The sequence below is a fragment of the Herpailurus yagouaroundi genome, unplaced genomic scaffold (assembly GCF_014898765.1).
Source record: "Herpailurus yagouaroundi ecotype Mexico unplaced genomic scaffold, PumYag 141, whole genome shotgun sequence".
Taxonomy (NCBI): Eukaryota; Metazoa; Chordata; class Mammalia; order Carnivora; family Felidae; genus Herpailurus; species Herpailurus yagouaroundi.
The window spans coordinates 65,510,501-65,531,884 of record NW_024412396.1 but is presented as its reverse complement, the minus strand read 5'-3'; the positions used below and the strand labels follow the sequence as shown (position 1 = coordinate 65,531,884).

Below are 21,384 nucleotides of genomic sequence, written 5' to 3'. Positions count from 1 at the left end.
CCTGAGTGGCTCTGGGGTGGGGGCGGGAGAGAGGAGCTACAACACCCCATTCCTAATCCAGCTGCTTTCTGCAGGTGTTCAGAGATCATTCAGCAATAGCTGAATGTTCGCCTTAGAATCCTCAAGGGAACACCAGGGAAGGTTTCCCGCCCCGCCCCTCCCCCCACCCCCCACCACGATGCCAGTTACCAGAACTTACCATCCCCCACTTGATGGCACCAGGGGGGCAGATGAACCGAGACATCTGGTCATTCCTGGTGTCTGGTCATCCTGTACAGAAGGACACTGGCATGCCGCCCACAGGAGGCGAGCCTCAGGATCCCCAGATCCCCACTGTCACGTTCTCTCTGCTTGTCTGGGTTTGAAGCGCGTTCCCTTTGACAGAAAGGACCGAAGTCAGGTGCGAGGTTCTGCCCTCCGTCACCTGCTAACTTTGCACTGTCCCTGCTCCAAATGCAGCTTTACACATGGCACTGATAATGACACTGGGATTTTTCATGGGCTTCACTTCAGTGACCCCCTGACATGTCCCCCCATCTGCATATTTCTGGCTCACGGACCCCTTTTTATTCAGTCTCTGAAACCTCCCCGCCTGCCCGCCCCGGAGCTGCCCATGCACATTTCCTCAGATGCCCGCCTGAGCTTTGCATTGGCACCAGGGTGACGTCCTCCTCTGAAGTCTCCCCGGGGTGGGAGCCTCACTTCCTCACAGAGCCTCAGATTTGGAGGCCAGCATCGCTGGTCTCTAAACTTTGGGGAATCTGCTGGATGGCGGCTGGACTTCGGAGGGAGTGAAAAGCTGAGGACAGGAAACCCGAGGGAGGAAGGGCTCAGGGAGGACAGTCACGGGGGTGCCAACCACGGCACATCCGGGCCTTGGGGACCTGGGGTCAAGCAGCTAACCCTCAGGGGCCTCATCCTTAAATGGGGTGACAGCAGTTTACTCGCTGAGCTCTGATGGTGGACTTTGTGTGTTTTGCCTCATAATCCTCAAGGCACCCTGAACCGAAGTCTTGTTCCCACTCTCAGAGCAAGAAACTCCTGCCTCGCAGGGCTGCCGTGAGGTGCTGCGGGCAGCTGCTGCCTTCTGCGCCCTCCTCCTGAAACCCTTCAGCCTTACGCTACTCAGCTACGTAAGTATCCTCTGTATCCAGAGTCTTCTCTGGGATGTACCTTAAGTTCCTCCCCACCCTCCGTGCCTGAACTAAATGCAGTTGCTTTTCCCCTTTCTGGATATTCCAGAAGGTGCGCCAAACCCCTGAGAGACCAGAGCGTCCCCACTTCCCACTGCCCCCCCACCCGCCGCCCCCCGCTGTGCTTCCTGCCCTGCTGGGGCCTTACCCAGCCCTCCGGCCTCTCCAGCTCCCATGGAGGTCCCTGACCCCTGCCCGTCGCCCAGCCCTGCCCGGGGCGTCCCGCCCCCGCAACACCTTCCTCCTCCTCTTCCACCTCGGCTCGGTCCCAGCTCTGACACCCTGCAGCCTGCTCCCAAGCGTGGGCTCCCTCCAGCACTTTCCCTGCACCGAGGGTCAGGACGACGAGTGGTGCACGGCTGCCTCCCTCAGTAGCACCTCGAAGCTCCTACCATCTGCCTGCCCTGCTTCCCTTCACCTCGCCCCCCACACTGGCTCTCCTTTCACACCCTGAGTCAGCCTGGCTGTTGTCCTCTCCATCCGCGACTTCACCATCTCCAGCCACCTGCTCTTCCATTTCTGCTGCCCACTCCGTGGCACACCTTCCCCTTGTCCCCAGAAGGGCTCTCCTCACTTCCTGCTCTCAGGCCCCCATCTTCCCTGTCCAGGTCCTCCTGATACCCCTCCTGTGCCTTTTCTGGAACTTGGCTCTGACCTCCCGACTCCCCACTCCAGGTGTCTGCCCCTTTCCCCTGTGCACTTTCTCAGCCGTCCTCCTGGCCAAACTCAACACATAAACAACGGACGTATCCATATCCTGCGCCTGGACCCAAGCTTTGGAGGACTATTGAAGACAGTCCCATGGTCCCCAGCCCACACCTGCTCTCCCCACCTTCCCGAAGGGCCACCCTCTCGCTTGCCGCTTGCTCCTTGGCCTTGTGGGCCAGAGGCCTTCAGACGGACACTCACTCAGCAGTGGCCTCAAACCAACACCCCACCTACATCGCCCACCCCTAGTGCGGGGAGGCGGCCTGGCCCCCTGCCCCCTTGGCTCTGGAGCCCACCCTGTCCTGTCTCCTAAGGCCCTCACTTGGTCAGTGAAGCTCTCTCACCCGCAGCCCCGTCCACTCTGGGTGTTGCCTCCTCACACAGCACTTAGCTGCCCTAGTGTCTCTGACCTTTCAGCCGCACCTCCCAGGCCCACGTCCTCCCTCTCTCTGTCCTGCCCTCCTCCCTGTGCTTCCAGCTGTTTGCTCCCCTCCCTCCCAGCCATCACACCTGGCCTGGTCCCCAACCACCTTCACATGACAAATTAGGGCGGGCACTGCCCACCTCGTGCCCCCACGTGGAGGGCACTCGGGAGTGCTCTTGACTGTTGGGGGCTGACGTTAGGGAACAGGCTGGCAAGGCTCTGCCTCGGGCCGGCCTCTTCTCTCCTTCCTCTGTCTTGGGAACCAGCTACCCACAGACGCAGAAACTCCCCAACGTCCTCGGTCAACGGGGAAGCCAGCCCGGCCGTAGAGACCCTGCTTGTCTGTCCCACAGCCGGTGCCTGCCATTGTCTGCCCAATCCCAGAGTTCAGGGTCAGGAGCCCATGACCCCATAGAGAAAGTCATGTTACCCAAATCAGCTTTATGAGGAATGAAGGGGGGTAGGGGAGAAACCCACCTATCTTTCCTTTGTCTCTTGGCTCAGTTGGCTTAGAGCTTGTCTGGATCTCAACAGACGCTCTTCGTCTTATGGGACTTGGCAACAGTGACCCCATGACGCCCCTAACTTCTGTGCCGTGGCTCCTGGGTCCCGTCCCACCGCTCTGGCTGCCTCTTGGCTTCCCGTTTCTTGGCTCATCTTTTCAACCTTGTTGTTGCCGGGCATCCTACCTCCTCACTCTTCACATTCCTCCCTGTGACGAGCTCATTCATTCCCACAGCTTCCATCACTCAGCCTGCTGATGACTCACAACTCCACCCCTGCCTTGACCCCTGAGCGTCAGGCCCATTGATGACACCTCCTCTCCGATGCCCACCCCTCCCCAGCACCTCCCCGTTCCTCCCAAACCTACCCGGTGCCACCACAGAACCCGTGGTCTCTCCCTCGCTCTTGTCCACTCGGGGGCCCCAGCCACAGGGTGAGGTGGAGACCCCGTGTCCACAGACCCCAAGTCACTAGTGGACACTGCAGTCTTCCTTGGACACCCTGGAATCCTTCATCCCTGAGACTCCCACACCGTAAGCTCCAGCGGCCTCCCACTTTTTTTTTTTTTAATGTTTATTTTTGAGACAGAGAGAGAGAGAGAGAGAGAGCATGAGCGGGGGAGGGGCAGAGAGAGAGGGAGACACGGAATCCGAAGCAGGGTCCAGGTTCCGAGCTGTCAGCACAGAGCCCGACGCAGGGCTGGAACCACAAACTGTGAGATCATGACCCGAGCCGAAGTCGGTCGCTCAACCGACTGAGCCACCCAGGCGTCTGCAGTGGCCTCCCACTTAATCATGGCGCCACCTTGTGGACTCGCGCTCCCAGCGCACTGACCCTCGCTTCAGCCTTGTCTTCCAGGAGTCCCTTCCCCTGCCCCAACCGGGGAGACACGGGGCACTGTCGCCGTGAACGCACGCAGGATACAGAGTGACAAGGTTGCGTGAACGTGATCCTCTAGGTCCGGTCGGGCCTTGGACCGCGAAGGTTCAAATGGCAAATATGACAAAAACTGCCGCTCGCAGAGGGGCCGAGCTCACTCCGCAAACATGCTTGCGGGGGGGATGAGACACAACAGATGGGTTGGTTGTTGTGATGGTTAATTTTATGTGTCCACCTGACTCGGCCATGGGGTACCCGGCTGTCTGGCTAACATGATGTCTGGGTGTCCGTCTGTGAGGGTGTTTCCAGATGAGGTTAGCATTAGAAGGCAGGGGCCGAGTACAGCAGGCAGCTCTCCCCGGCAGGGGCGCGGGGTGTGGGTACCCTCCGATCTGTTGAGGATCTGAATAGAAGAAAAAGGCGGAGGAAAGAAAAATGTCCTCTCGGCCTGAGTCGGAACATTGATCTTCTGAACTGGGAGAGTCCGTCAGCTCTCCGCTGCTGGTTACCTCATCAGCTCCCCTTGGGTCTTGGGTTTTCAGTCTTGGACTGGAACCTCACCACCAGCTTTCCCGAGTCTGCAGCTGACAGCAGATCGCGGGACTTCTTGGCCTCCATAATTGTGTGAGCCAATTCCTCATGATATATACAGATAATATATATCGTATATATGTAAGTGTGTGTGTGTGTATACACACACACACACACACACACACACACAAACACCCAACAGGATATGTTTCTATATCCTATTGGTTCTGTTTCTCCAGAGAGCCCTAATTCAGTTATAAAACTTTTTGATCCAACTATAGTAGAGCTGCACTGAGGAGCCTTCAGGCCTGAGGCGGAGGCAAGAGAGAGAAGCCAGGAGACTGGGATGTGGGTGGGAGGAAAGGGGAGCACGAGCCACGGGCCCCACAGGAGGAGAGGTGGCTGAGGAGAAGCCCAGGTGGGAGTCTCCAGGTGGGCAGTCAGGGCACAACTGCTAAGGCAGGTGCCCGAGAGCCTCATGAACCACCCTCCCACTCCAGCCAGAGGCATCGCTGGGAGAAGACCAAAGATTTGGATGGGAGGTCGGTGGACAAGTCCAGAAACCACAACTAACCTTTTTGCTTGGGAAAATACACCAAGGACTAAGAGACCAGGGGATGAGTACCATGCGAGACAGCGAGCACTCTGTCACTGCAGGTGAACCACAGTAAAGTTCTCTGCTACAGAGAAGTCTACTAGTCGCACAAGCTTCAGGTAAGGCTTGATCCAGGGGCTCGATGCCTGAATCACCGAACCTCTCTCTCCTCTTTGCCTTCCATGGTGTCGACTCCCTCCAAAGGCTGACCCCTCCAGTGCTTAGAAGATTGATGCCGGCAGCTGGGAGAGGTGTGATCAATGAAGCTCAAAGCACATAGCAGGGGCGGGGGAGCAGAGAGCGAACTGAAAACTAGGGCACTGTCACCAACAGCATGGAGACAAGGGAGCCGAGTGGCCGAGACCAGCACAGGCTGCCAGTGAGGCTCATCCGTGAGGGAGGACCTCCTGTCCTGACAGGTGAGGCTGGGTGACTTCCCAGGTCCCTTCTAACCGAGGGGTCCAGTGACCGAAAGCAGATTATCTAACGCCCAGTGGTTCAGGGGGGCAAGTGAGGCACGTTTGGCTTTGGCCCAGTGCCAAATGCCAGGTGCCTCCTCAGACCAAGGCTCGTATCCAGCAGCCACTTCAAGGTGACCTGACTGGGCGACAGTGTCACCGGCTGCCGGGAACTGGGTTGGTTTCCCGAACGTCCCATGTTCCCCAGACCACACTCGTCTCCCCTGGGGAGCTGAACTAGGTCACCGCCAAGGTCCTGCAGTACTCGGACTGCTCTCAATTTCCTTCTGCTTCACCAGAGTCCTTTAGGGGAGCTGGGAGAACTGTGGCTTTCCTGGCACCGAGGGGAATCTAATCCCGGGCTGTCAGATAGGTGGGCGGTTCCGGGGCCACACACAGCCCTTCATTCGCGAGCTTAACTCACCACGGGTGATGACCACGGTCTGAATAATTTCCACAGAAGCAAGATCTGGGATGAGGCCAAAGATGGGCCTCTACATTGGCTTTCTGGTCTGTTTTCATGTTTACTTTTGAAATAAGAGCTACCGTGACGGTGGACCCCATCTTTTCCCCAGACTGTGGGCGCCTGGCCTCTCTTTCCACACACAGCAGTACCTGAACACGTTGCCATTGGTCGCAACCCAAGCGCCTTGCTCGGTTCTCCTGTTCCCTGGGGCCCCGGCGGGAGTCCTGGAACCTCCCTCGAGGAGGGGTTATAAAGCCAGGGCAGTGCAGGAGCCCTGCTGGCAAACCTCAGATCAGGCCACATCTTCTAGAACAGCAGGGGAGAAATTAACCGGTCCCTCTGCTGGAGCAGGACGCCAGGGCAGGAATAGCTGCTGTAATACTCACATCGTATTCATGTTTCTTATTACCTGCAGAGGGAGGCTATGCACATTTAAATACGACTAGGAACGATCTGAAAATCCCCATTTTGTTGGAAGTGATTTTATTTGAATTTTCCAGAAACCTGATCGAAGTATGTAACTTGAGTCCAGTAACAAGTCCACAAAAATGCACGTACGATGCCAGAATTCCTTGGAAGCAACTGAAACCGTGTCCTCGTTCGGCACGAAACATGCATTGGTATCAACTGCCACATGTTGGCCAAAACCAGTCTCTAGAAGAAGAGGCGGTCCATTACGGTCAATAAGAAAACTAGTTGTGAACACAGATTTAAAAAAAAGGAGGTTTTCCGGTTAATGTGAAAGGAGGAGCAGTACCTTTCTAAACGAGCCCCTCAGCCCCGGGTGATGCGTATCATCGTGCTGCGCAGTAATGCGTCACCTCCGAGACCTGGTCCTGACCTGTCATCGGAGCAAGGAACTCCCTGGCAGTTAGAGCAAACGTTTGAGAAGATAGAAACTTTCGGACTGCAACAAGCACACTAGCGCAACCTTGCAGGGGCGCTCAGAAATCCTCAGGCTTGGAAAAGGGTTCCCAGGCTGGGGATCGTAACCAGCCTCAAAGATGCCCCGAGCTTTTCAACCCAGCCCTTCTGCAAGGCCGGCTCAGGGCACACGAGCACCTCCTGTGGCCGGAAGGCCTTCCAGCTCCACACATCACTCTTCATGGGGATCTGTACTTAGGAGGCTTGATGCAGAAAACCACGGTTGGACCATCTCTTTGAGGCCCTGATGTCCTGTGGGCCGGGTTCATCTCACCCCAGGACGGGTACACGCGACTGCTGGACACACGAAGGAAAATCAACGTACACTCGTGGCCCCAAAGGCTCCGACGCTTAGGGTCACATACCTTGAAGCAGGTCCTCTATTGTCCGGAGAGACCGTGTTGCTCCAGAGGGACAGCAACCGAGGACTCTGCATTTATCAGAGGTGTTTTCCCCATAGACTGAGGGCTGTAAAGAGACTTCATACCAACTGAAAGGACTTCCCCTTAAAATACAACATTCCACAAGGTTCTTCAAAAGCGGGTCTCATGGTCATCAGAGAACCAGCCGTGGACATTAACATTTATTTACATAAAGCTCACCATTCATGCAGCCTGGGGCCTTGTTTGGAGTCTCTCACATACCCTCTGCCTCTTCCAAAACAGGGCACTCCCTGCCCGGCTCGCTAGAAGTAAGCTAAACCAGTATTTTTTTTCTTTCAGCACAGATTTAAGGGGGAAATTAATAATTTATTGGGGTTCTCATAACATTTTCATAACAGAACAATATCAAAATAGGTCTGTTTTTAATATATGCTTATGAATATCCCTGATAAGATAAAGAAATCCAGAGGACTTTGTAAACCACTAAGATTTCACAGGGTAGTACCCGGTCTATGTTCTAGGCAGCAGAAGAGGGACTAGTACACTGGCGAATTTTCTCCAGGAAGCCCTGTGAGCACTACAGTACTGAAATTCGAATATCTGGTGCCAGTGGAATTGTGAATGAAGTTTTCACTTTATTAGTAAAAATCATAACAAAGGTTGGCTTCCTCAGTCCTGCCATCGGCCAATCTCCCCGCCCGTGACAGACGTCCAGCCCAGAAAACCATCAGCCCTGACTCCGCTGGAGGTCGGGCCCAGAGGAGGCGAGTTTTGAGACACCCTCTAAGCCGTGACCACGCTTGCGAAAGCAGGGATGTGGGAGAAGAGGCAGACCGGGCCTGAGGAAACACTGACCCAAGGCACCACGATCGGAGGGGTGAGGGACCTAGAGGGGTTGTGGCAGACAGGAAGGACGCTCCCGCCGTGCCCCCCCACCGCGAGGGTCCCGGGAGACAACAGCTCTGTGGCAGAGTAGACACGTTCAGGAGTTAAAGAACAAATCATTGGGAAAAAAAAAAAAAACTAGTTTACTGTCTCAAAACCAAATCGAACTTCTTAAAACTTCTAAGCGAATAACCTGGGGGTTATCTGGTAGTCGGGCGGCGGGCCGGCAGTCTGTGGAATGAGCTGCATTTAGCGGAGTCAGAGGGCGCTGGTTGTGAAATCGGCATACACACTGTGGCGACCGTGGTTAAGGAGGAAAGGAAGCTCAAGGCCGGAGGGGAGGCCTCTCCAAGGAGAGGCCGGAACAGGCGAGAAACGCCTCTTTTATTCCGGGCACAGTAAGTGGCCTTGGCGGTGGCCTGGCTGAGCAGGTGCCATCGTCCAATCTAGCTGCAGTAGTACTGCATCCCGTCCACTCTCCTCCTCTTTTTTGACTGAAATTCTTCAAAGAACTGCTGGATGTCCTCTCTCTTAACCACCTGTGCAGGAAACAGCAAAGACCAGGAAAGGGAAATGCATTACAGAGCGGCAATAACCAGGCATGCTATTCACAAACAGGTTGAACAACATTGCTGGTGATAATTATCTTAGGGGCGCCTGGGTGGCTCAGTTGGTTGCGCATCTCACTGTTGATTTCAGCTCAACACGATCTCACCGTTTTGTGAGTTCAAGACCTGCATCAGGCTCCGCGCTGACAGCATGGAGCCTGCTTGGGATTCTCCCTCCCTCCCTCCCTCTCCCTCTCTCTCTCTCTCTCTCCCCCTCCCTCCTTGTCTCTCTCCTGCTTATGTTCTCTCTCCAAATAAATAAGTAGACTTTAAAAAAGAACGACCCGAATGTGTAACTAATCATATATCTCCATCCTATAGAGGGCTCATTCATCCAGGCGCACAGACACAGGCTGGGCCAGAGCCATACAGCCAGGAGGGCAGAACAGTGCGGAGAGTGGGTTCCACCACTCACCTCGCTTTCCTCACACGAAATGAGATAAAAGCAGCACCTATCTAACAGGATGGGAGATCAGATTGGATTTAATGCCTGTGAAACACTGCCTGGCACATAATAAGTTCTTTTTAAAATTTTTTTTTAATGTTTATTTATTTTTGAAAGAGAGGGAGACGAAGTGTGAGCAGGGGAGGAGCAGAGAGAGGGAGACACAGAATCTGAAGCAGGCTCTGAGCTGTCAGGACAGAGCCTGATGTGGGGCTCACACTCACAAACTGTGAGATCATGACCTGAGCCGAAGTCAGACGCTTAACCAACCGAGCCACCCAGGCGCCCCTAAATTTTTTTTTAAAGTTTTATTTATTTTTGAGAGAGACAGATCATGAGTAGGGTAGGGACAGAGAGAGAGAGAGAGGGAGACACAGAATCCGAAGCAGGCTTCAGGCTCTGAGCTGTCAGCACGGAGCCCGACATGCGGCTCGAACTCATGAGCTGTGAGATCATGACCTGAGCCGCAGCTGGAAGCATAACCGACTGAGCCACCCAGGTGCCCCACGTAGTAAGTTCTTAACTGAGTGCCTGAAGGTCTCCCAAGCCCACTGCCCTCGCCCAGGACCACAGCTGTCTCTTGGGAACATCTTTCAGCTCCACGTGAGTACCCACAGGAAACAAAGTCTGTTTTGCTTTGAGATTTGTGTTTTCTTCTTTAATGAAAAAAAGGAGCCAAAACACTTTTCCTCTTCAGGAGGCCAAAATTAGAGGTGTTTGCCACATAAAAAGAGTAACTGGCAAAAAATAAAGTAGCAACTACTCTTAGTAAATGGAATATCCACTTTATGCAATGAGAAATTTGTCTTCTGTTTCACTGGAAAAAGATTAGAGCATCATACAAAGGTGTTCAAGATATTAGCAAAATAAAACACTAGAAATAAGAAAATAAGACAAAGGGACAATATGGATGAAAGAGTAAATTAGGAAAACCTGACAGGAGCCCGGCTCACCCAGGAGTGCTCGGCCAGCTGATCTGACCCAATAGCTGCTTCCAGTCTATCACAGGAAACAGGTGTTAATTTACTTTTTTTTTTTATTTTTTTTTTTCAACGTTTATTTATTTTTGGGATAGAGAGAGACAGAGCATGAACGGGGGAGGGGCAGAGAGAAAGGGAGACACAGAATCGGAAACAGGCTCCAGGCTCTGAGCCATCAGCCCAGAGCCTGACGCGGGGCTCAAACTCACGGACCGCGAGATCGTGACCTGGCTGAAGTCGGACGCTTAACCGACTGCGCCACCCAGGCGCCCCAAACTTTTTAATTACAAAGGTAACACATTCTTATTGTTCTGAAAAAATGCAGGAGGGGCAGGGAGAGGGAGGGAAAGAGAAAGAAGCCCAGAAAATGCAGGTGAGCAAGAGTGAGAGAGAGAAAAAGAAAGGAGGTGGTAAATACTTGGCTATAAAGCGAAACACTCCCTCTCGCTCCCCAAGAGTAAGTGCCGCTAACATGCACAAACAGCAATGTCAACTCGAGTAACTTCCTTGGGGGAAGACCCTCGTTAATCCTCTAAATGGAAGAACGGCACAGACTGATACATCAATTTCACAAGCACCAAGGCTGAGACAGCTGGTCAGCAAGTGAGGACTCAGAACCCCTAACAAAGTCAGGATCTAGACACTGAAGATACTCGCGATACCACAAAGCTCTAATGTATTTGCTAAATGGCGTGGAAACTCACACTTATGAAATGCTAATATATAGGACACTTGGAAATTCCAGTTCGAAGGATCTGTCCCTACTTCGGATCACCAACACTAAACACTGAAAGGCAAAAAAAAGAATTTTTCCTGCAAGGATGTTGGGAGAGGGGACCTAAAATCACGCAAGTCAGAGCGTTCAATTTTTAGCTTCTAGACCCTCAAACGGTCACAGCCAACATGCAGAGTAGAATGTTACGGAATAAATACTGGGGTTCAGTAATAAATCATTTTATTGGTTTCTTTCAGATTTGTAGTTTCTAAGTGGTTTTTTAATTTTATTCATTTTTAAGATTTATTTTTGAGAGAGAGCATGAGTGGGGGAGGGGGGATGAAAGAAGGGGACAGAGGATCCAAAACGGGCCCTAGGCCGACAGTAGTGAGCCCGATGTGGGGCTCGAACTCATGAACTGCAGAACGATGACCTGAGCTGAAGTGGGACACTCAACTGACTGAGCCACCCAGGTGCCCCTAAATGTTCTTTTTTTATAGTCAGACACAAACATAAAAGGCAGTCCGTTATCTAAGAACATCTAGAACTTATAATCTTATGTGGACAAATACAACCAAAGTAGATTAACCTTATTGCAACTTAAGGTTCTTATTTGTTTTTATAAGGATCTAATTAGTAATGTCATGGAACAATAAACAAATATATTTTTCTGTCTTTTTAACTCATCATATCAGATAAAAAGCGGCCCTAGTGATGACAGAGATCCCTATGTTGAAGATCCAGGTTAAGACTGAAGAAAACTGCTAGTTTCAGGGGCACCTGGGAGGCTCAGTTAAGTGTTGGACTCTTGATTTCAGCTCAGATCAGGATCTCACAATTCATGGGATTGAGCCCTGTGTTGGGCTCTGCACTGGGAAAAGGAAGCCTGCTTGGGATTCTCTCTCTCCCTCTCTCTCTGCCTCTTCCCTGCTTGCGCACTCTCTCCCTCAGAATAAATGAATAAACTTTTTTAAAAAATAGCTTGTTTCAAATGTGATTGGAAATATATCGGGGCGCCTGGGTGGTGCAGTCGGTTAAGCGTCCGACTTCAGCCAGGTCACGATCTCGCGGTCCGGGAGTTCGAGCCCCGTGTCGGGCTCTGGGCTGATGGCTCAGAGCCTGGAACCTGTTTCCGATTCTGTGTCTCCCTCTCTCTCTGCCCCTCCCCCGTTCATGCTCTGTCTCTCTCTGTCCCAAAAAATAAATAAACGTTGAAAAAAAAAATTAAAAAAAAAAAAAAAAGGAAATATATCTTTTACGTGATTTTAACTATGTGTAATCAAATCAATAAAGAGCCTTGTGATCACAAACAGCACAAGAGCAGAGGTCCTAGAGTCAGGAACACACATGCTTTGACACATTTGAAAGACTTCAAATGTCCATCAATAATGCAGAGATTAATGTACACCAGAAACTAATGTAACACTATAATTAAAAACAAAAGTGCCAAGGGGCACCTGGTGGCTCAGTCGGTTAAACATCCGACTTCGGCTCAGGTCATGCATGATCTCACAGATCATAGGTTTGAGCCCCACGTCGGGCTCTGTGCTGACCAGCTGGGAGCCTGGGGTCTGCTTCAGATTCTGTGTCTCCTTCTCTCTGCGCCTCCCCTGCTCACACTCTCTCTCTTTCTAAAATAAATAAACATTAAAAAACAAAAACAATAGTGCCAAGGGGTGCCTGGGTGGTTTAGTCAGTTGAGAGTCCAACTTTAGCTCAGGTCACGATCTCATGGTTCATGAGTTTGAACCCCATATCAGGCTCTCTGCTGTTAGCGCAGAGCCTGCTTGGGATTCTCTGTCCCCCTCTCTCCGCCCCTCCCACTCTCCCCCCACTCGTGCTCTCTCTCAAAAATGAATAAAATTAAAAAAAAAAAAACACAAAAAAACAGTGCCAAGGTTAAAAACAGTTACACCTATGAACATTCTTAGTTCTAGCAAGAAGAAACAGAAGTCTGCAGTAACCAGAGGGACAGGAATAACTGTAGTTTAAGAACTGCTGAGAGGCAGGAGGATGTTCACAGTGACTGTGAAGAACATCCTCTAAAAAATGAGAGAAATCTACTAAAGACAAAACTCTTAACTTCTGACTTTACAACTCATTTTGCAAAAAGGCAGCAATGTGACCCTGTCCACCCAGGCAGTTTCAAGTTCTTCCCACATTCACGAACAAGGAGAAAGTGGCCTTAAGCAACATGGCAGAGACTCCTTCCAAGAAAACAAGTCTTGGGGCACCTGGGTGTCTCAGTCGGTTAACTCTTGGTTTTGGTTCAGGTCATGATCTCACGGTTATGATATCGAGCCCTGCATTGGGCTCTGTGCTGACAGCGTGACATCTGCTTGGGATTTTCTCTCTCTCCCTCTCTCAAAATAAATACATAAACATAGGAAGGAAGGAAGGAAGGAAGGAAGGAAGGAAGGAAGGAAGGAAGGGAGGGAGGGAAGAAGGAAGGAAAAGAAAGAAAGAGAAAAAGAAAAAAAGAAAAAAAAGAAAAAGAAAGTCTCAGCATACTTCCTTGGCACCCACCACACCCACATCTAACTTGATTTCTGTGTCTGGACATAGCAGAACAAAGCATCAACTGTCCGTAAGGACAGCCTTAGACCAAGAAAAGTTAAATTCTGTTTTATATCTGCCTTTGGAAGGCAGAAAAGTATTTCATGAAAAAATTCTGTCACAAATATGTGAATCGTAAAGAGCAAGTATTTATAAATTCATCTGGAAGACTATTTAAAAAATTTTTTCTTAATGTTTACTTTTTTTTTTTTGAGAGAGAGTGAGCTGGGGAGGGGCAGAGACAGAGGGAGACACAGAATCCGAAACAGGCTCCAGGCTCTGAGCTGTCAGCACAGAGACTGACATGGGGTTCAAACCCATGAACCACGGGATCATGACCTGAGCCGAAGTCAGATGCTTAACTGACTGAGCCACACAGGCACCCCAAGACTATTTTAAATATTATACATTTTAGAATCAGTGTCACCCTTAAAAGTAGATAGGCTCTCTTACTAGCCAGAAAAATGTTTTAGTCTCAAATTCTGAAGTTCTTTTATTCTAAACTATAGAATCCAAAGTCCAAAATAAGGGGCCTGGAATTAATTTTTCCCTGCCTGATCATTTGTTCTTCCTCCTCCAAGGATCTCTGCCAATGTCCTGGCCTTCCCCTCAGCCACAAGCACACTCTGCAGACCCTGTGTGGCTGCTCCACCTCTCACCCCCTCGAGCCCAGGGCTGGAAGGACTCCCAGTGAGGCCAGGTCCTTGTTTCACCACCTGCTCCTGATTCCCCTCCGCTCTGCCCACAGTCACCTCTTAAGGATCCAGGTTAAGACATATGGTCATTTTTTCATCCAAGAAAATAAACAGTTTATTCAAAACATACAGAGCTATGATTAAAATTCTGTAATGCAACATACATACCGTGCCTTCATCAGCAAATCTCTTGAGATAGTCTTTAAGTTCAGTCTTCAAGTCGTTGTATTCTAAATCAAAACAACAAAAAAGGTACATAGACTTTAGGCAAGTCATTTGCTTTTAGAAACAAAGTGCATCTTTTCCACTGATAGTTGAGTAGGTTAATACTTTAAATTTTCTCTAAGCGAAACATGCATGGAAACTTGCTTCCAATTTCTCACAAGTTCTTTCATTTTGATATTGGGGACCCTACTTCTTAAAACAAATAAACAAACAGAACTCAAAAAAATTGCCATTCCAAAAATATTAGCTAAGAATTTCTGTAAGAGGTTTCCTATCTCTCTGGAATTCTAGTAATGGAAATAATCTTGGACTCATCAAACTTTATAAGCTTCAAAACTGATTCACTCAACAGTTCATATTACGTATGAGGTACCCTGAGGGCTACAAAAATCCTTCAAATGCAGCCTCCATCCTCAAAAAGCTTTTAGTCTAATAAAGGCAAAAGAAATTAATCAGATAGTTAAAAATAAAAGACAGGGGGCGCCTGGGTGGCTCAGTCGGTTAAGCGGCCGACTTCGGCTCAGGTCACGATCTCGTGGTCCGTGAGTTCGAGCCCCGCGTCGGGCTCTGTGCTGACAGCTCGGAGCCTGGAGCCTGTTTCAGATTCTGTGTCTCCCTCTCTCTGACCCTCCCCCATTCGTGCTCTGTCTCTCTCCGTCTCAAAAATAAAAAATAAACGTTAAAAAAAAAAAAAAAAGACAGAAACAATCAATGCCACAGAGGTGGTGGCATCTGAGTAGTCAGGGTGGAAATTACTAAAATCAGTTGGGCATGCTGGGGGGAAAAATGTAAAAGCCTGCAATTAAGGGCTCAGGGATATTTTCCCCTCTGGTGGTTTCCTGTGAACCACTAAAGCAACCTCAAGAACCATCCAAAAGATAACATGCTTCGCTCAAAAAGAGGACACGTGATGCTCCATGAAAACTATTTAAATCGATGGACAAAGAAATTGATTTTCTATTATTCCATATTCATACATCTACCCTGAATCAAAACAGCATGTTAAGGTTTCTCAAGCACGTAATTATTCTAGCACCTAACTCTGATTCAGTGGTAATCACAGCTAAATACCCAGCAACGCTACAATTCAGCAAGCATAATAAGCGTAATTGAAGCCTATTCTATAATTCCAATTTTAAGCTTTTTTTGTATTAAATTAAAACCGTAGGTGTTAGTAGCCCTCCTTACACATATTTTAACAGTGAAAGAAACTTTATGAACTTCACGACTTTTTGTTCAAACAGCATTTACCACAAATAAGTTCCACTTGCTGGACTCTGTCCATGCTGTTAAGGGTGTCCATTAAAGGGTCTCTCCTGTCAGCTGCCTGGTCAACCTTGCCCTTGTTTTCATAAGCCAGAACTGTGTCGTATTCATCTGTCAGGAACAGGACATCTAGCTCGCCATACATTTTCTTCAAAAAATAAAACCAGTTTCCCATTAGAACATATGTATATCATTCTCAGAAAGTCAATTCTCAGGAGCTGAGAATCACTAAAAATTTATTTAATTTTTTTTTACATTAATTGCCAGAAAAACCTGAGCCTTTTAGTACAGAATTGCTTGAATGATTTATTCTTTTTGCCCAAATCTCTTTTAGGAATCTCCCAACTTCCCAATAGGTGTTGTATGGTCTAAAAGATCTTTATTTAAAAACCTTTAAAAAAAATGTTTTTTAATTAAAAAATGAAAACTACTGATTTACTGGAACTTTCAAGTAATTTTTATTCCCAAGCAAATTCTATGATATGAAAAAGATAAAAATTTATGTTTTCCACTAAAATGAAGATAATAAAAAGTACTGCATGATTCTTAATTTCTCCCACAAGCATTCAGACTGCAAAGAGCATTTCATAAATTTGCTTAATATGAAACATTTTAAAGTTCTCTACAGAGCTAACATCAATTTCATAAATATATTTTTCAGAAAGTCTTATTCTAGGCATCAGTCCGTAAAACACAGTGACATTGACCTTGATCAGTCACTCACCATACAGTCTTTGCAGGTACATAACTTGCTACGCCAGTTCAGGGGCCAATAGGTGGCAGTGTCTTTCTTTATCAACTGCTTAGCATTAAGATCCTGAAGTCTGCAGCCAGACTGTGATTCTGTGTTGAGATGTTGATTCTTAAGTGCGGTCTGAAATAAAATTAAGTTTTGAAGTATGTTTTTTACACTCCGACAGTTTAGACTGTACAAAGGAATTTCTTTGGGCAAAAGGTACAACTGAGATCCAAAGCTACAGAGCTTATAGAAGTAATTTTGCTTAAGCTTTAGTTCTTTGATGGCTTATACTTCATATGTTACCTGGGGATCAGACTCAGAACTAGAGCTGGTACATGGTTCGTTAGTCTGCTCTGCTTTAACTTCCGTGACAGCATCCCTTCCGTGTTCTGGAACATCCTCTTTGAGGGTACTATCTTGATGATCTCCATTTTCAGGTTTGATGACTTCCTGATCACCTATTCCATCAACATTCAGCACCAACCCATCATCCTCCACAGATACTTTGGTTACTGTGGGTTCAATGAAAGCAAACACACACACACATATCCATAGACAGTGAAATCACTTAGTCTGATTAAAAAAGATTTCAGAATCTGGAAAAAGAGAAGGTCAACCTTAATCTCTGGAATAATGAGAAAGGAATTATCAACTCTTCCTTTGGCTATGCCTGCCTAATCCAGAGTTCAAATAATTGAACAGTTCATTTAAAAATGTCAATCACAGGGCACCTGATTGGCTCAGTTGGAAGAGCATGTGACTCTTGATCTCAGGGTCATGAGTTCAAGCCCCACATTCAGTGTAGAGATTACTTAAATAAATCTTTAAAAACAAATAAATAAAAATTGAAAATTAAAAAAAAACAGGGGCGCCTGGGTGGCTCAGTCAGTTAAGCCTCTGACCTCGGCTCAGGTCATGATCTCATGGTTTGTGGGTTCAAGCCCCACGTCGGGCCCTGTGGTGACAGCTGGGAGCCTGGAGCCTGCTTTGGATTCTGTGTCTCCCTCCCGCTCTGCCCCTCCCCCACTTGCACTTTCTCTCTCTTAAAAATAAATACATATTAAAAACATAAAAAATAAAAATGCCAATCACTACTTAAGCATTTTCTATGTAAAGGAAAAAGAAAAATACTGCAGACAGTAAAAAGAGGTAGGATACCTCAAGAAGCAAGAAGCAGGAAGAGGTTTAACTATAAACACAGGTGGAAGGGTAGTTTTGAAAAAACAACCAGCTTTTCTCGATGAGAGGAAGGAATAAAAAAGGATGGATATAGACCCAGAAATATTGTCAAAAAGAAAAGAGCAAGGATAGGGAAGTTCATGTTGAATGATGGCACTTCGATTTAATGGGAAATGAGGCCATCTGTTGACAGACAAGGAAATGAAAGGACAGGGGGAAGACTGATTAAGAAAACCCAACAAATGAGATATAGATACAGGTCCAGTGGAAAGTGGGAGATGTAACTGAAAAGAGTAGGAACACAAGGAGGACGCACCAAGTTTAAGAACTTTGAGACAGGGGGGTTAAGTGGCTCAGTTGATTAAGTGTCCGACTCTTGATCTTGGCTCAGGTCATGATCTCACGTTTTGTGAGATGGAGCCCTGCGTCAGGCTCTGCGAGGACAACATGGAGCCTGCTTGGGGTTCTCTCCCCTCTCTGTCTGCCCCTCCCCCACTCGCATGCTCTCTCTTGAAAAACAAACAAAAAACCAAAACTTAAATGCTTAAAAAAAAAAAAAAAAGAACTTTGAGACAAATCAAAAGTGTAGGGTGAGATTTTAGGTACGGCTGTGCTGTTTGCAGTTTGTGTGGTAAAATGTTCCCTGAAGGTGAGAGGGGCAAGAAATTATGAGGTCAGAGCAGCAGATACTATGAGTAACTGCCACTCTAAAAATAAATTAAGTAACACAGTTGCATTACCAGTAAAATTAAATAATGCCTCAAGACCATTGCTGATCAGTTGTTTTGGGCCAATTTCTTTGGGTACAATAAAAGTACTAGGTAACAAACTATACCCCACATCTCCCAACCAATAGCATATCTTATACTTAAGAACAATTTATGGGGCGCCTGGGTGGCTCAGTTGGTTGAGCGACCAACTTTGGCTCAGGTCATGATCTCATGGTTTGTGAGTTCGAGCCCCGCATCGGGCTCTGTGCTGACAGCTCAGAGCCTGGAGCCTGCTTCAGATTCTGTGTCTCCCTCCCTCTCTGCCGCCCCCCCCCCACTCTCTCTCTCCTTCAAAAATAAATAAACATTTAAAAAAAATTTTTTTTTTTTAAAAAAAGAACAATTTATTCTGGGGGAGCCTGGATAGCTCAGTCGGTTAAGCATCTGACCTCGCCTCAGGTCATGATGTTGCTGTTCCTAAGTTCGAGCCCCGCATCAGGCTCTGTGCTGACAGCTCAGAGCCTGGACCCTGTTTCATATTCTGTGTCTCCCTCTCTCTTTCTGACCCTCCCCTGCTTGTGCTCTGTCTCTCTCTCTCAAAAACAAACAAACATTAAAAAAAGAACAACTTATTCTGGTTTTATTTATCTTTCAAAGTCCCATTCAAAAACTGCCTCCACTTTCCCTAACTCTGGTCTCATCCAGCCTCTGCCTCATGTTATTTAAGCATAGATTTGTTCTTGGTAGTCTCCCAACCATTCTATAAGCACCGTGTGGAGAAGGTATGTTATCTTACACTTTTTCTACACCGTGAAGTCCAGTCAAAAACAGTTGCTAAAAATTCTGGACTGAACAGAGAAATTTCACAAGTACGAGACTGTGGCACACCAACTCCACAAGACACCCACCTGCCAATTGTGCAGCATAAGCCCACAAGAAGGGGCAGCGCTTCATACAAGCCGGGCACACCATCTCCTGGAAATCCCCGCTCTCGGGGGGGATGGCACCAAGATGCTGTGAATACAGAAAACCCACTATTTTCCTTGTAGTCTCCAAGTTGTCCAAAATGCTATTTAATAAACAAATATTGCAACAGAACACTGATCGTATCTTTACAATTTCTTTTTAGAAGAGTAATTATAATGTAAAATATAACACAATTCAAAAAGAAGCAAGAAGAGATCTTTTTTCTTTCTGTACAGACAATACCTTTTAAAAGGTAAAAGCTGGGGCGCCTGGGTAGCTCACTCAGTTAAATGTCCAACTCGATATAGATCACGATCTTATAGGTCATGATCTTATAGGTCATGATCTTTCGGTCATGAGATTGAGCCCTGAGTCGGACTCAGTGCCTGAGCATGCAGCCTGCTTGGGATTCTCTCTCTCCCTCTGTCTCTGCCCTTCCTTCCTCCATGCATGTGTATGTGCGTGCATGCCTTCTCTCTCTCAAAAAACCAAGCATTTTTAAAAATTAAAAAAAACAACAATGTAAAAAGCTTTCCTTACCCTTCCATGGAACCAGTCTTCACAGACTACACACTGGATCATCTCATCCGGAATCTAACACGGAAAAGCAGTTTGTATGTTAATGATTACAATGAATTCTGGGACACGGAAGTAAATCCAGCAAACAGAAGAACTATATATTAAATTCTCTATACCGATTCTGTGAGACGGCTATGCACATGCCAACAGTCAAGGGGCCAGGGAGAAATAGCGGGTCACAGGACCAAAGAAGTTCACTCAACACGAACTGATGTTGCCGAAAGGTTACACTGAGATGAGCACTTTGGAAACAACCGTCAAAGCTGGTCCACTTTGGTTACTTGGCACCTGACTCTCGCAAGACTTTATAAGTAACATCTCATTTTACGTGAAAACCAAGACCCAGGAAGGTGAGATGGATTGACCAATGTAGAATGTGGCAACCCCACATTCTTCAAGCCCTTCACTTTACTTAAACTGAAAAGTAAATATTATAAACAGTCTCTTGCTAATACGGACAGCAACAACTTCCCTAATTTGAATTAGTTAAGAAATTAGATTCTGGCCCTAGGAAAATGACATACCATAGGGCACAGACTGTTTTTGGAATGATTTTCCTTTCATTCCCAGACTTTCATACCTACTGATTAATATCCCAATGTTGTTCTGTCCTTTCCCTATTATAACTTCTCAAAGGGGGAAAAAAGCATATATGCCTATATATATGTCAATACAGATAAACACACACATATATCAAATATACATATATATAAAGCAGTTTTATTCTTTCTTCTACCTTGATCAATTTATTTGGCATCTTATTTTTTGTCTTTTGATTTAACAGTGTTATAACACTTTACCCCATACCTTAAAATATCCAGTTTTAAGGTTTTATCTTTGTTAACTCAAAGATATCTTCAACTTGTTCCTCTATATAATTTGGTTCAATAATTACAGTTCCAAGACAACTAGAAAGCAAGGAAGAAGGCAGAAGGCTAATTTTTCTAAACATAAAGCACTCCTTCAAATCAGTAAATACACAACAAAATCCAACCCAGTCAAAATATGGGCCAAGGATATGAAAGGACAATTCAGATAGGTTATTACAAATGTTCAATAAACTCATGAAAGATGCATACTCTCATTCATGATCAGGGAAAAGAAAAAAGATACACCTCTTCATCTATCAAGATGGCAAAACTTAAAAAGACTGGTAGTATGTAGGGCTGACAGAGTATTGGGGAAAAAAACCACTATCACCTACTGTTGGTGACTGAACTCTTTTGACAGAGGTGATCACAATTTTATTTTTTTTTAAGCATTTTCTTTTTAATGTTTATTTATTTTCGAGAAAGAGAGACAAAGTATGAGTGGGGGAGGGACAGAGAGAGGGGCGAGACACAGAATCTGAAACAGGCTCCAGGCTCTGAGCTGTCAGCACAGAGCCCAAGGTGGGGCTCAAACTCATGAACTATGAGATCACGACCTGAGCCAGAGTCGGATGCTCAACCGACTGAGCCACCCAGGTGCCCCAACACAATCTTAAATATAAATATCCTATGTCTCGGGGCGCCTGGGTGGCGCAGTCGGTTGAGCGTCCGACTTCAGCCAGGTCACGATCTCGCGGTCCGTGAGTTCGAGCCCCGCGTCAGGCTCTGGGCTGGTGGCTCAGAGCCTGGAGCCTGTTTCCGATTCTGTGTTTCCCTCTCTCTCTGCCCCTCCCCCGTTCATGCTCTGTCTCTCTCTGTCCGAAAAATAAATAAATGTTGGAAAAAAAAAATTAAAAAAAAAAAAAATAAATATCCTATGTCTCATCAGTTCTACCTCTAAG

The 21,384-nt window shown here is 47.4% G+C and overlaps 1 protein-coding gene across 1 annotated transcript in view; it reads right to left on the bottom strand.

The window, feature by feature from the left end:
* Positions 1–6,224: 6,224 nt before the first annotated feature.
* UBR7 (ubiquitin protein ligase E3 component n-recognin 7) overlaps positions 6,225–21,384 on the bottom strand; it is a 20,352-nt gene continuing 5,192 nt past the window's right edge. Inside the window, exons 5-11 of the mRNA XM_040478086.1 lie at positions 19,575–19,628; positions 18,977–19,082; positions 16,483–16,691; positions 16,165–16,314; positions 15,426–15,588; positions 14,118–14,179; positions 6,225–8,489 (exon numbers count right to left, since the gene is read on the bottom strand). Coding sequence (XP_040334020.1) covers positions 8,397–8,489; positions 14,118–14,179; positions 15,426–15,588; positions 16,165–16,314; positions 16,483–16,691; positions 18,977–19,082; positions 19,575–19,628 — 837 coding nt within the window. The 3' untranslated portion in view covers positions 6,225–8,396. The remainder of the gene's footprint in view (positions 8,490–14,117; positions 14,180–15,425; positions 15,589–16,164; positions 16,315–16,482; positions 16,692–18,976; positions 19,083–19,574; positions 19,629–21,384) is intronic.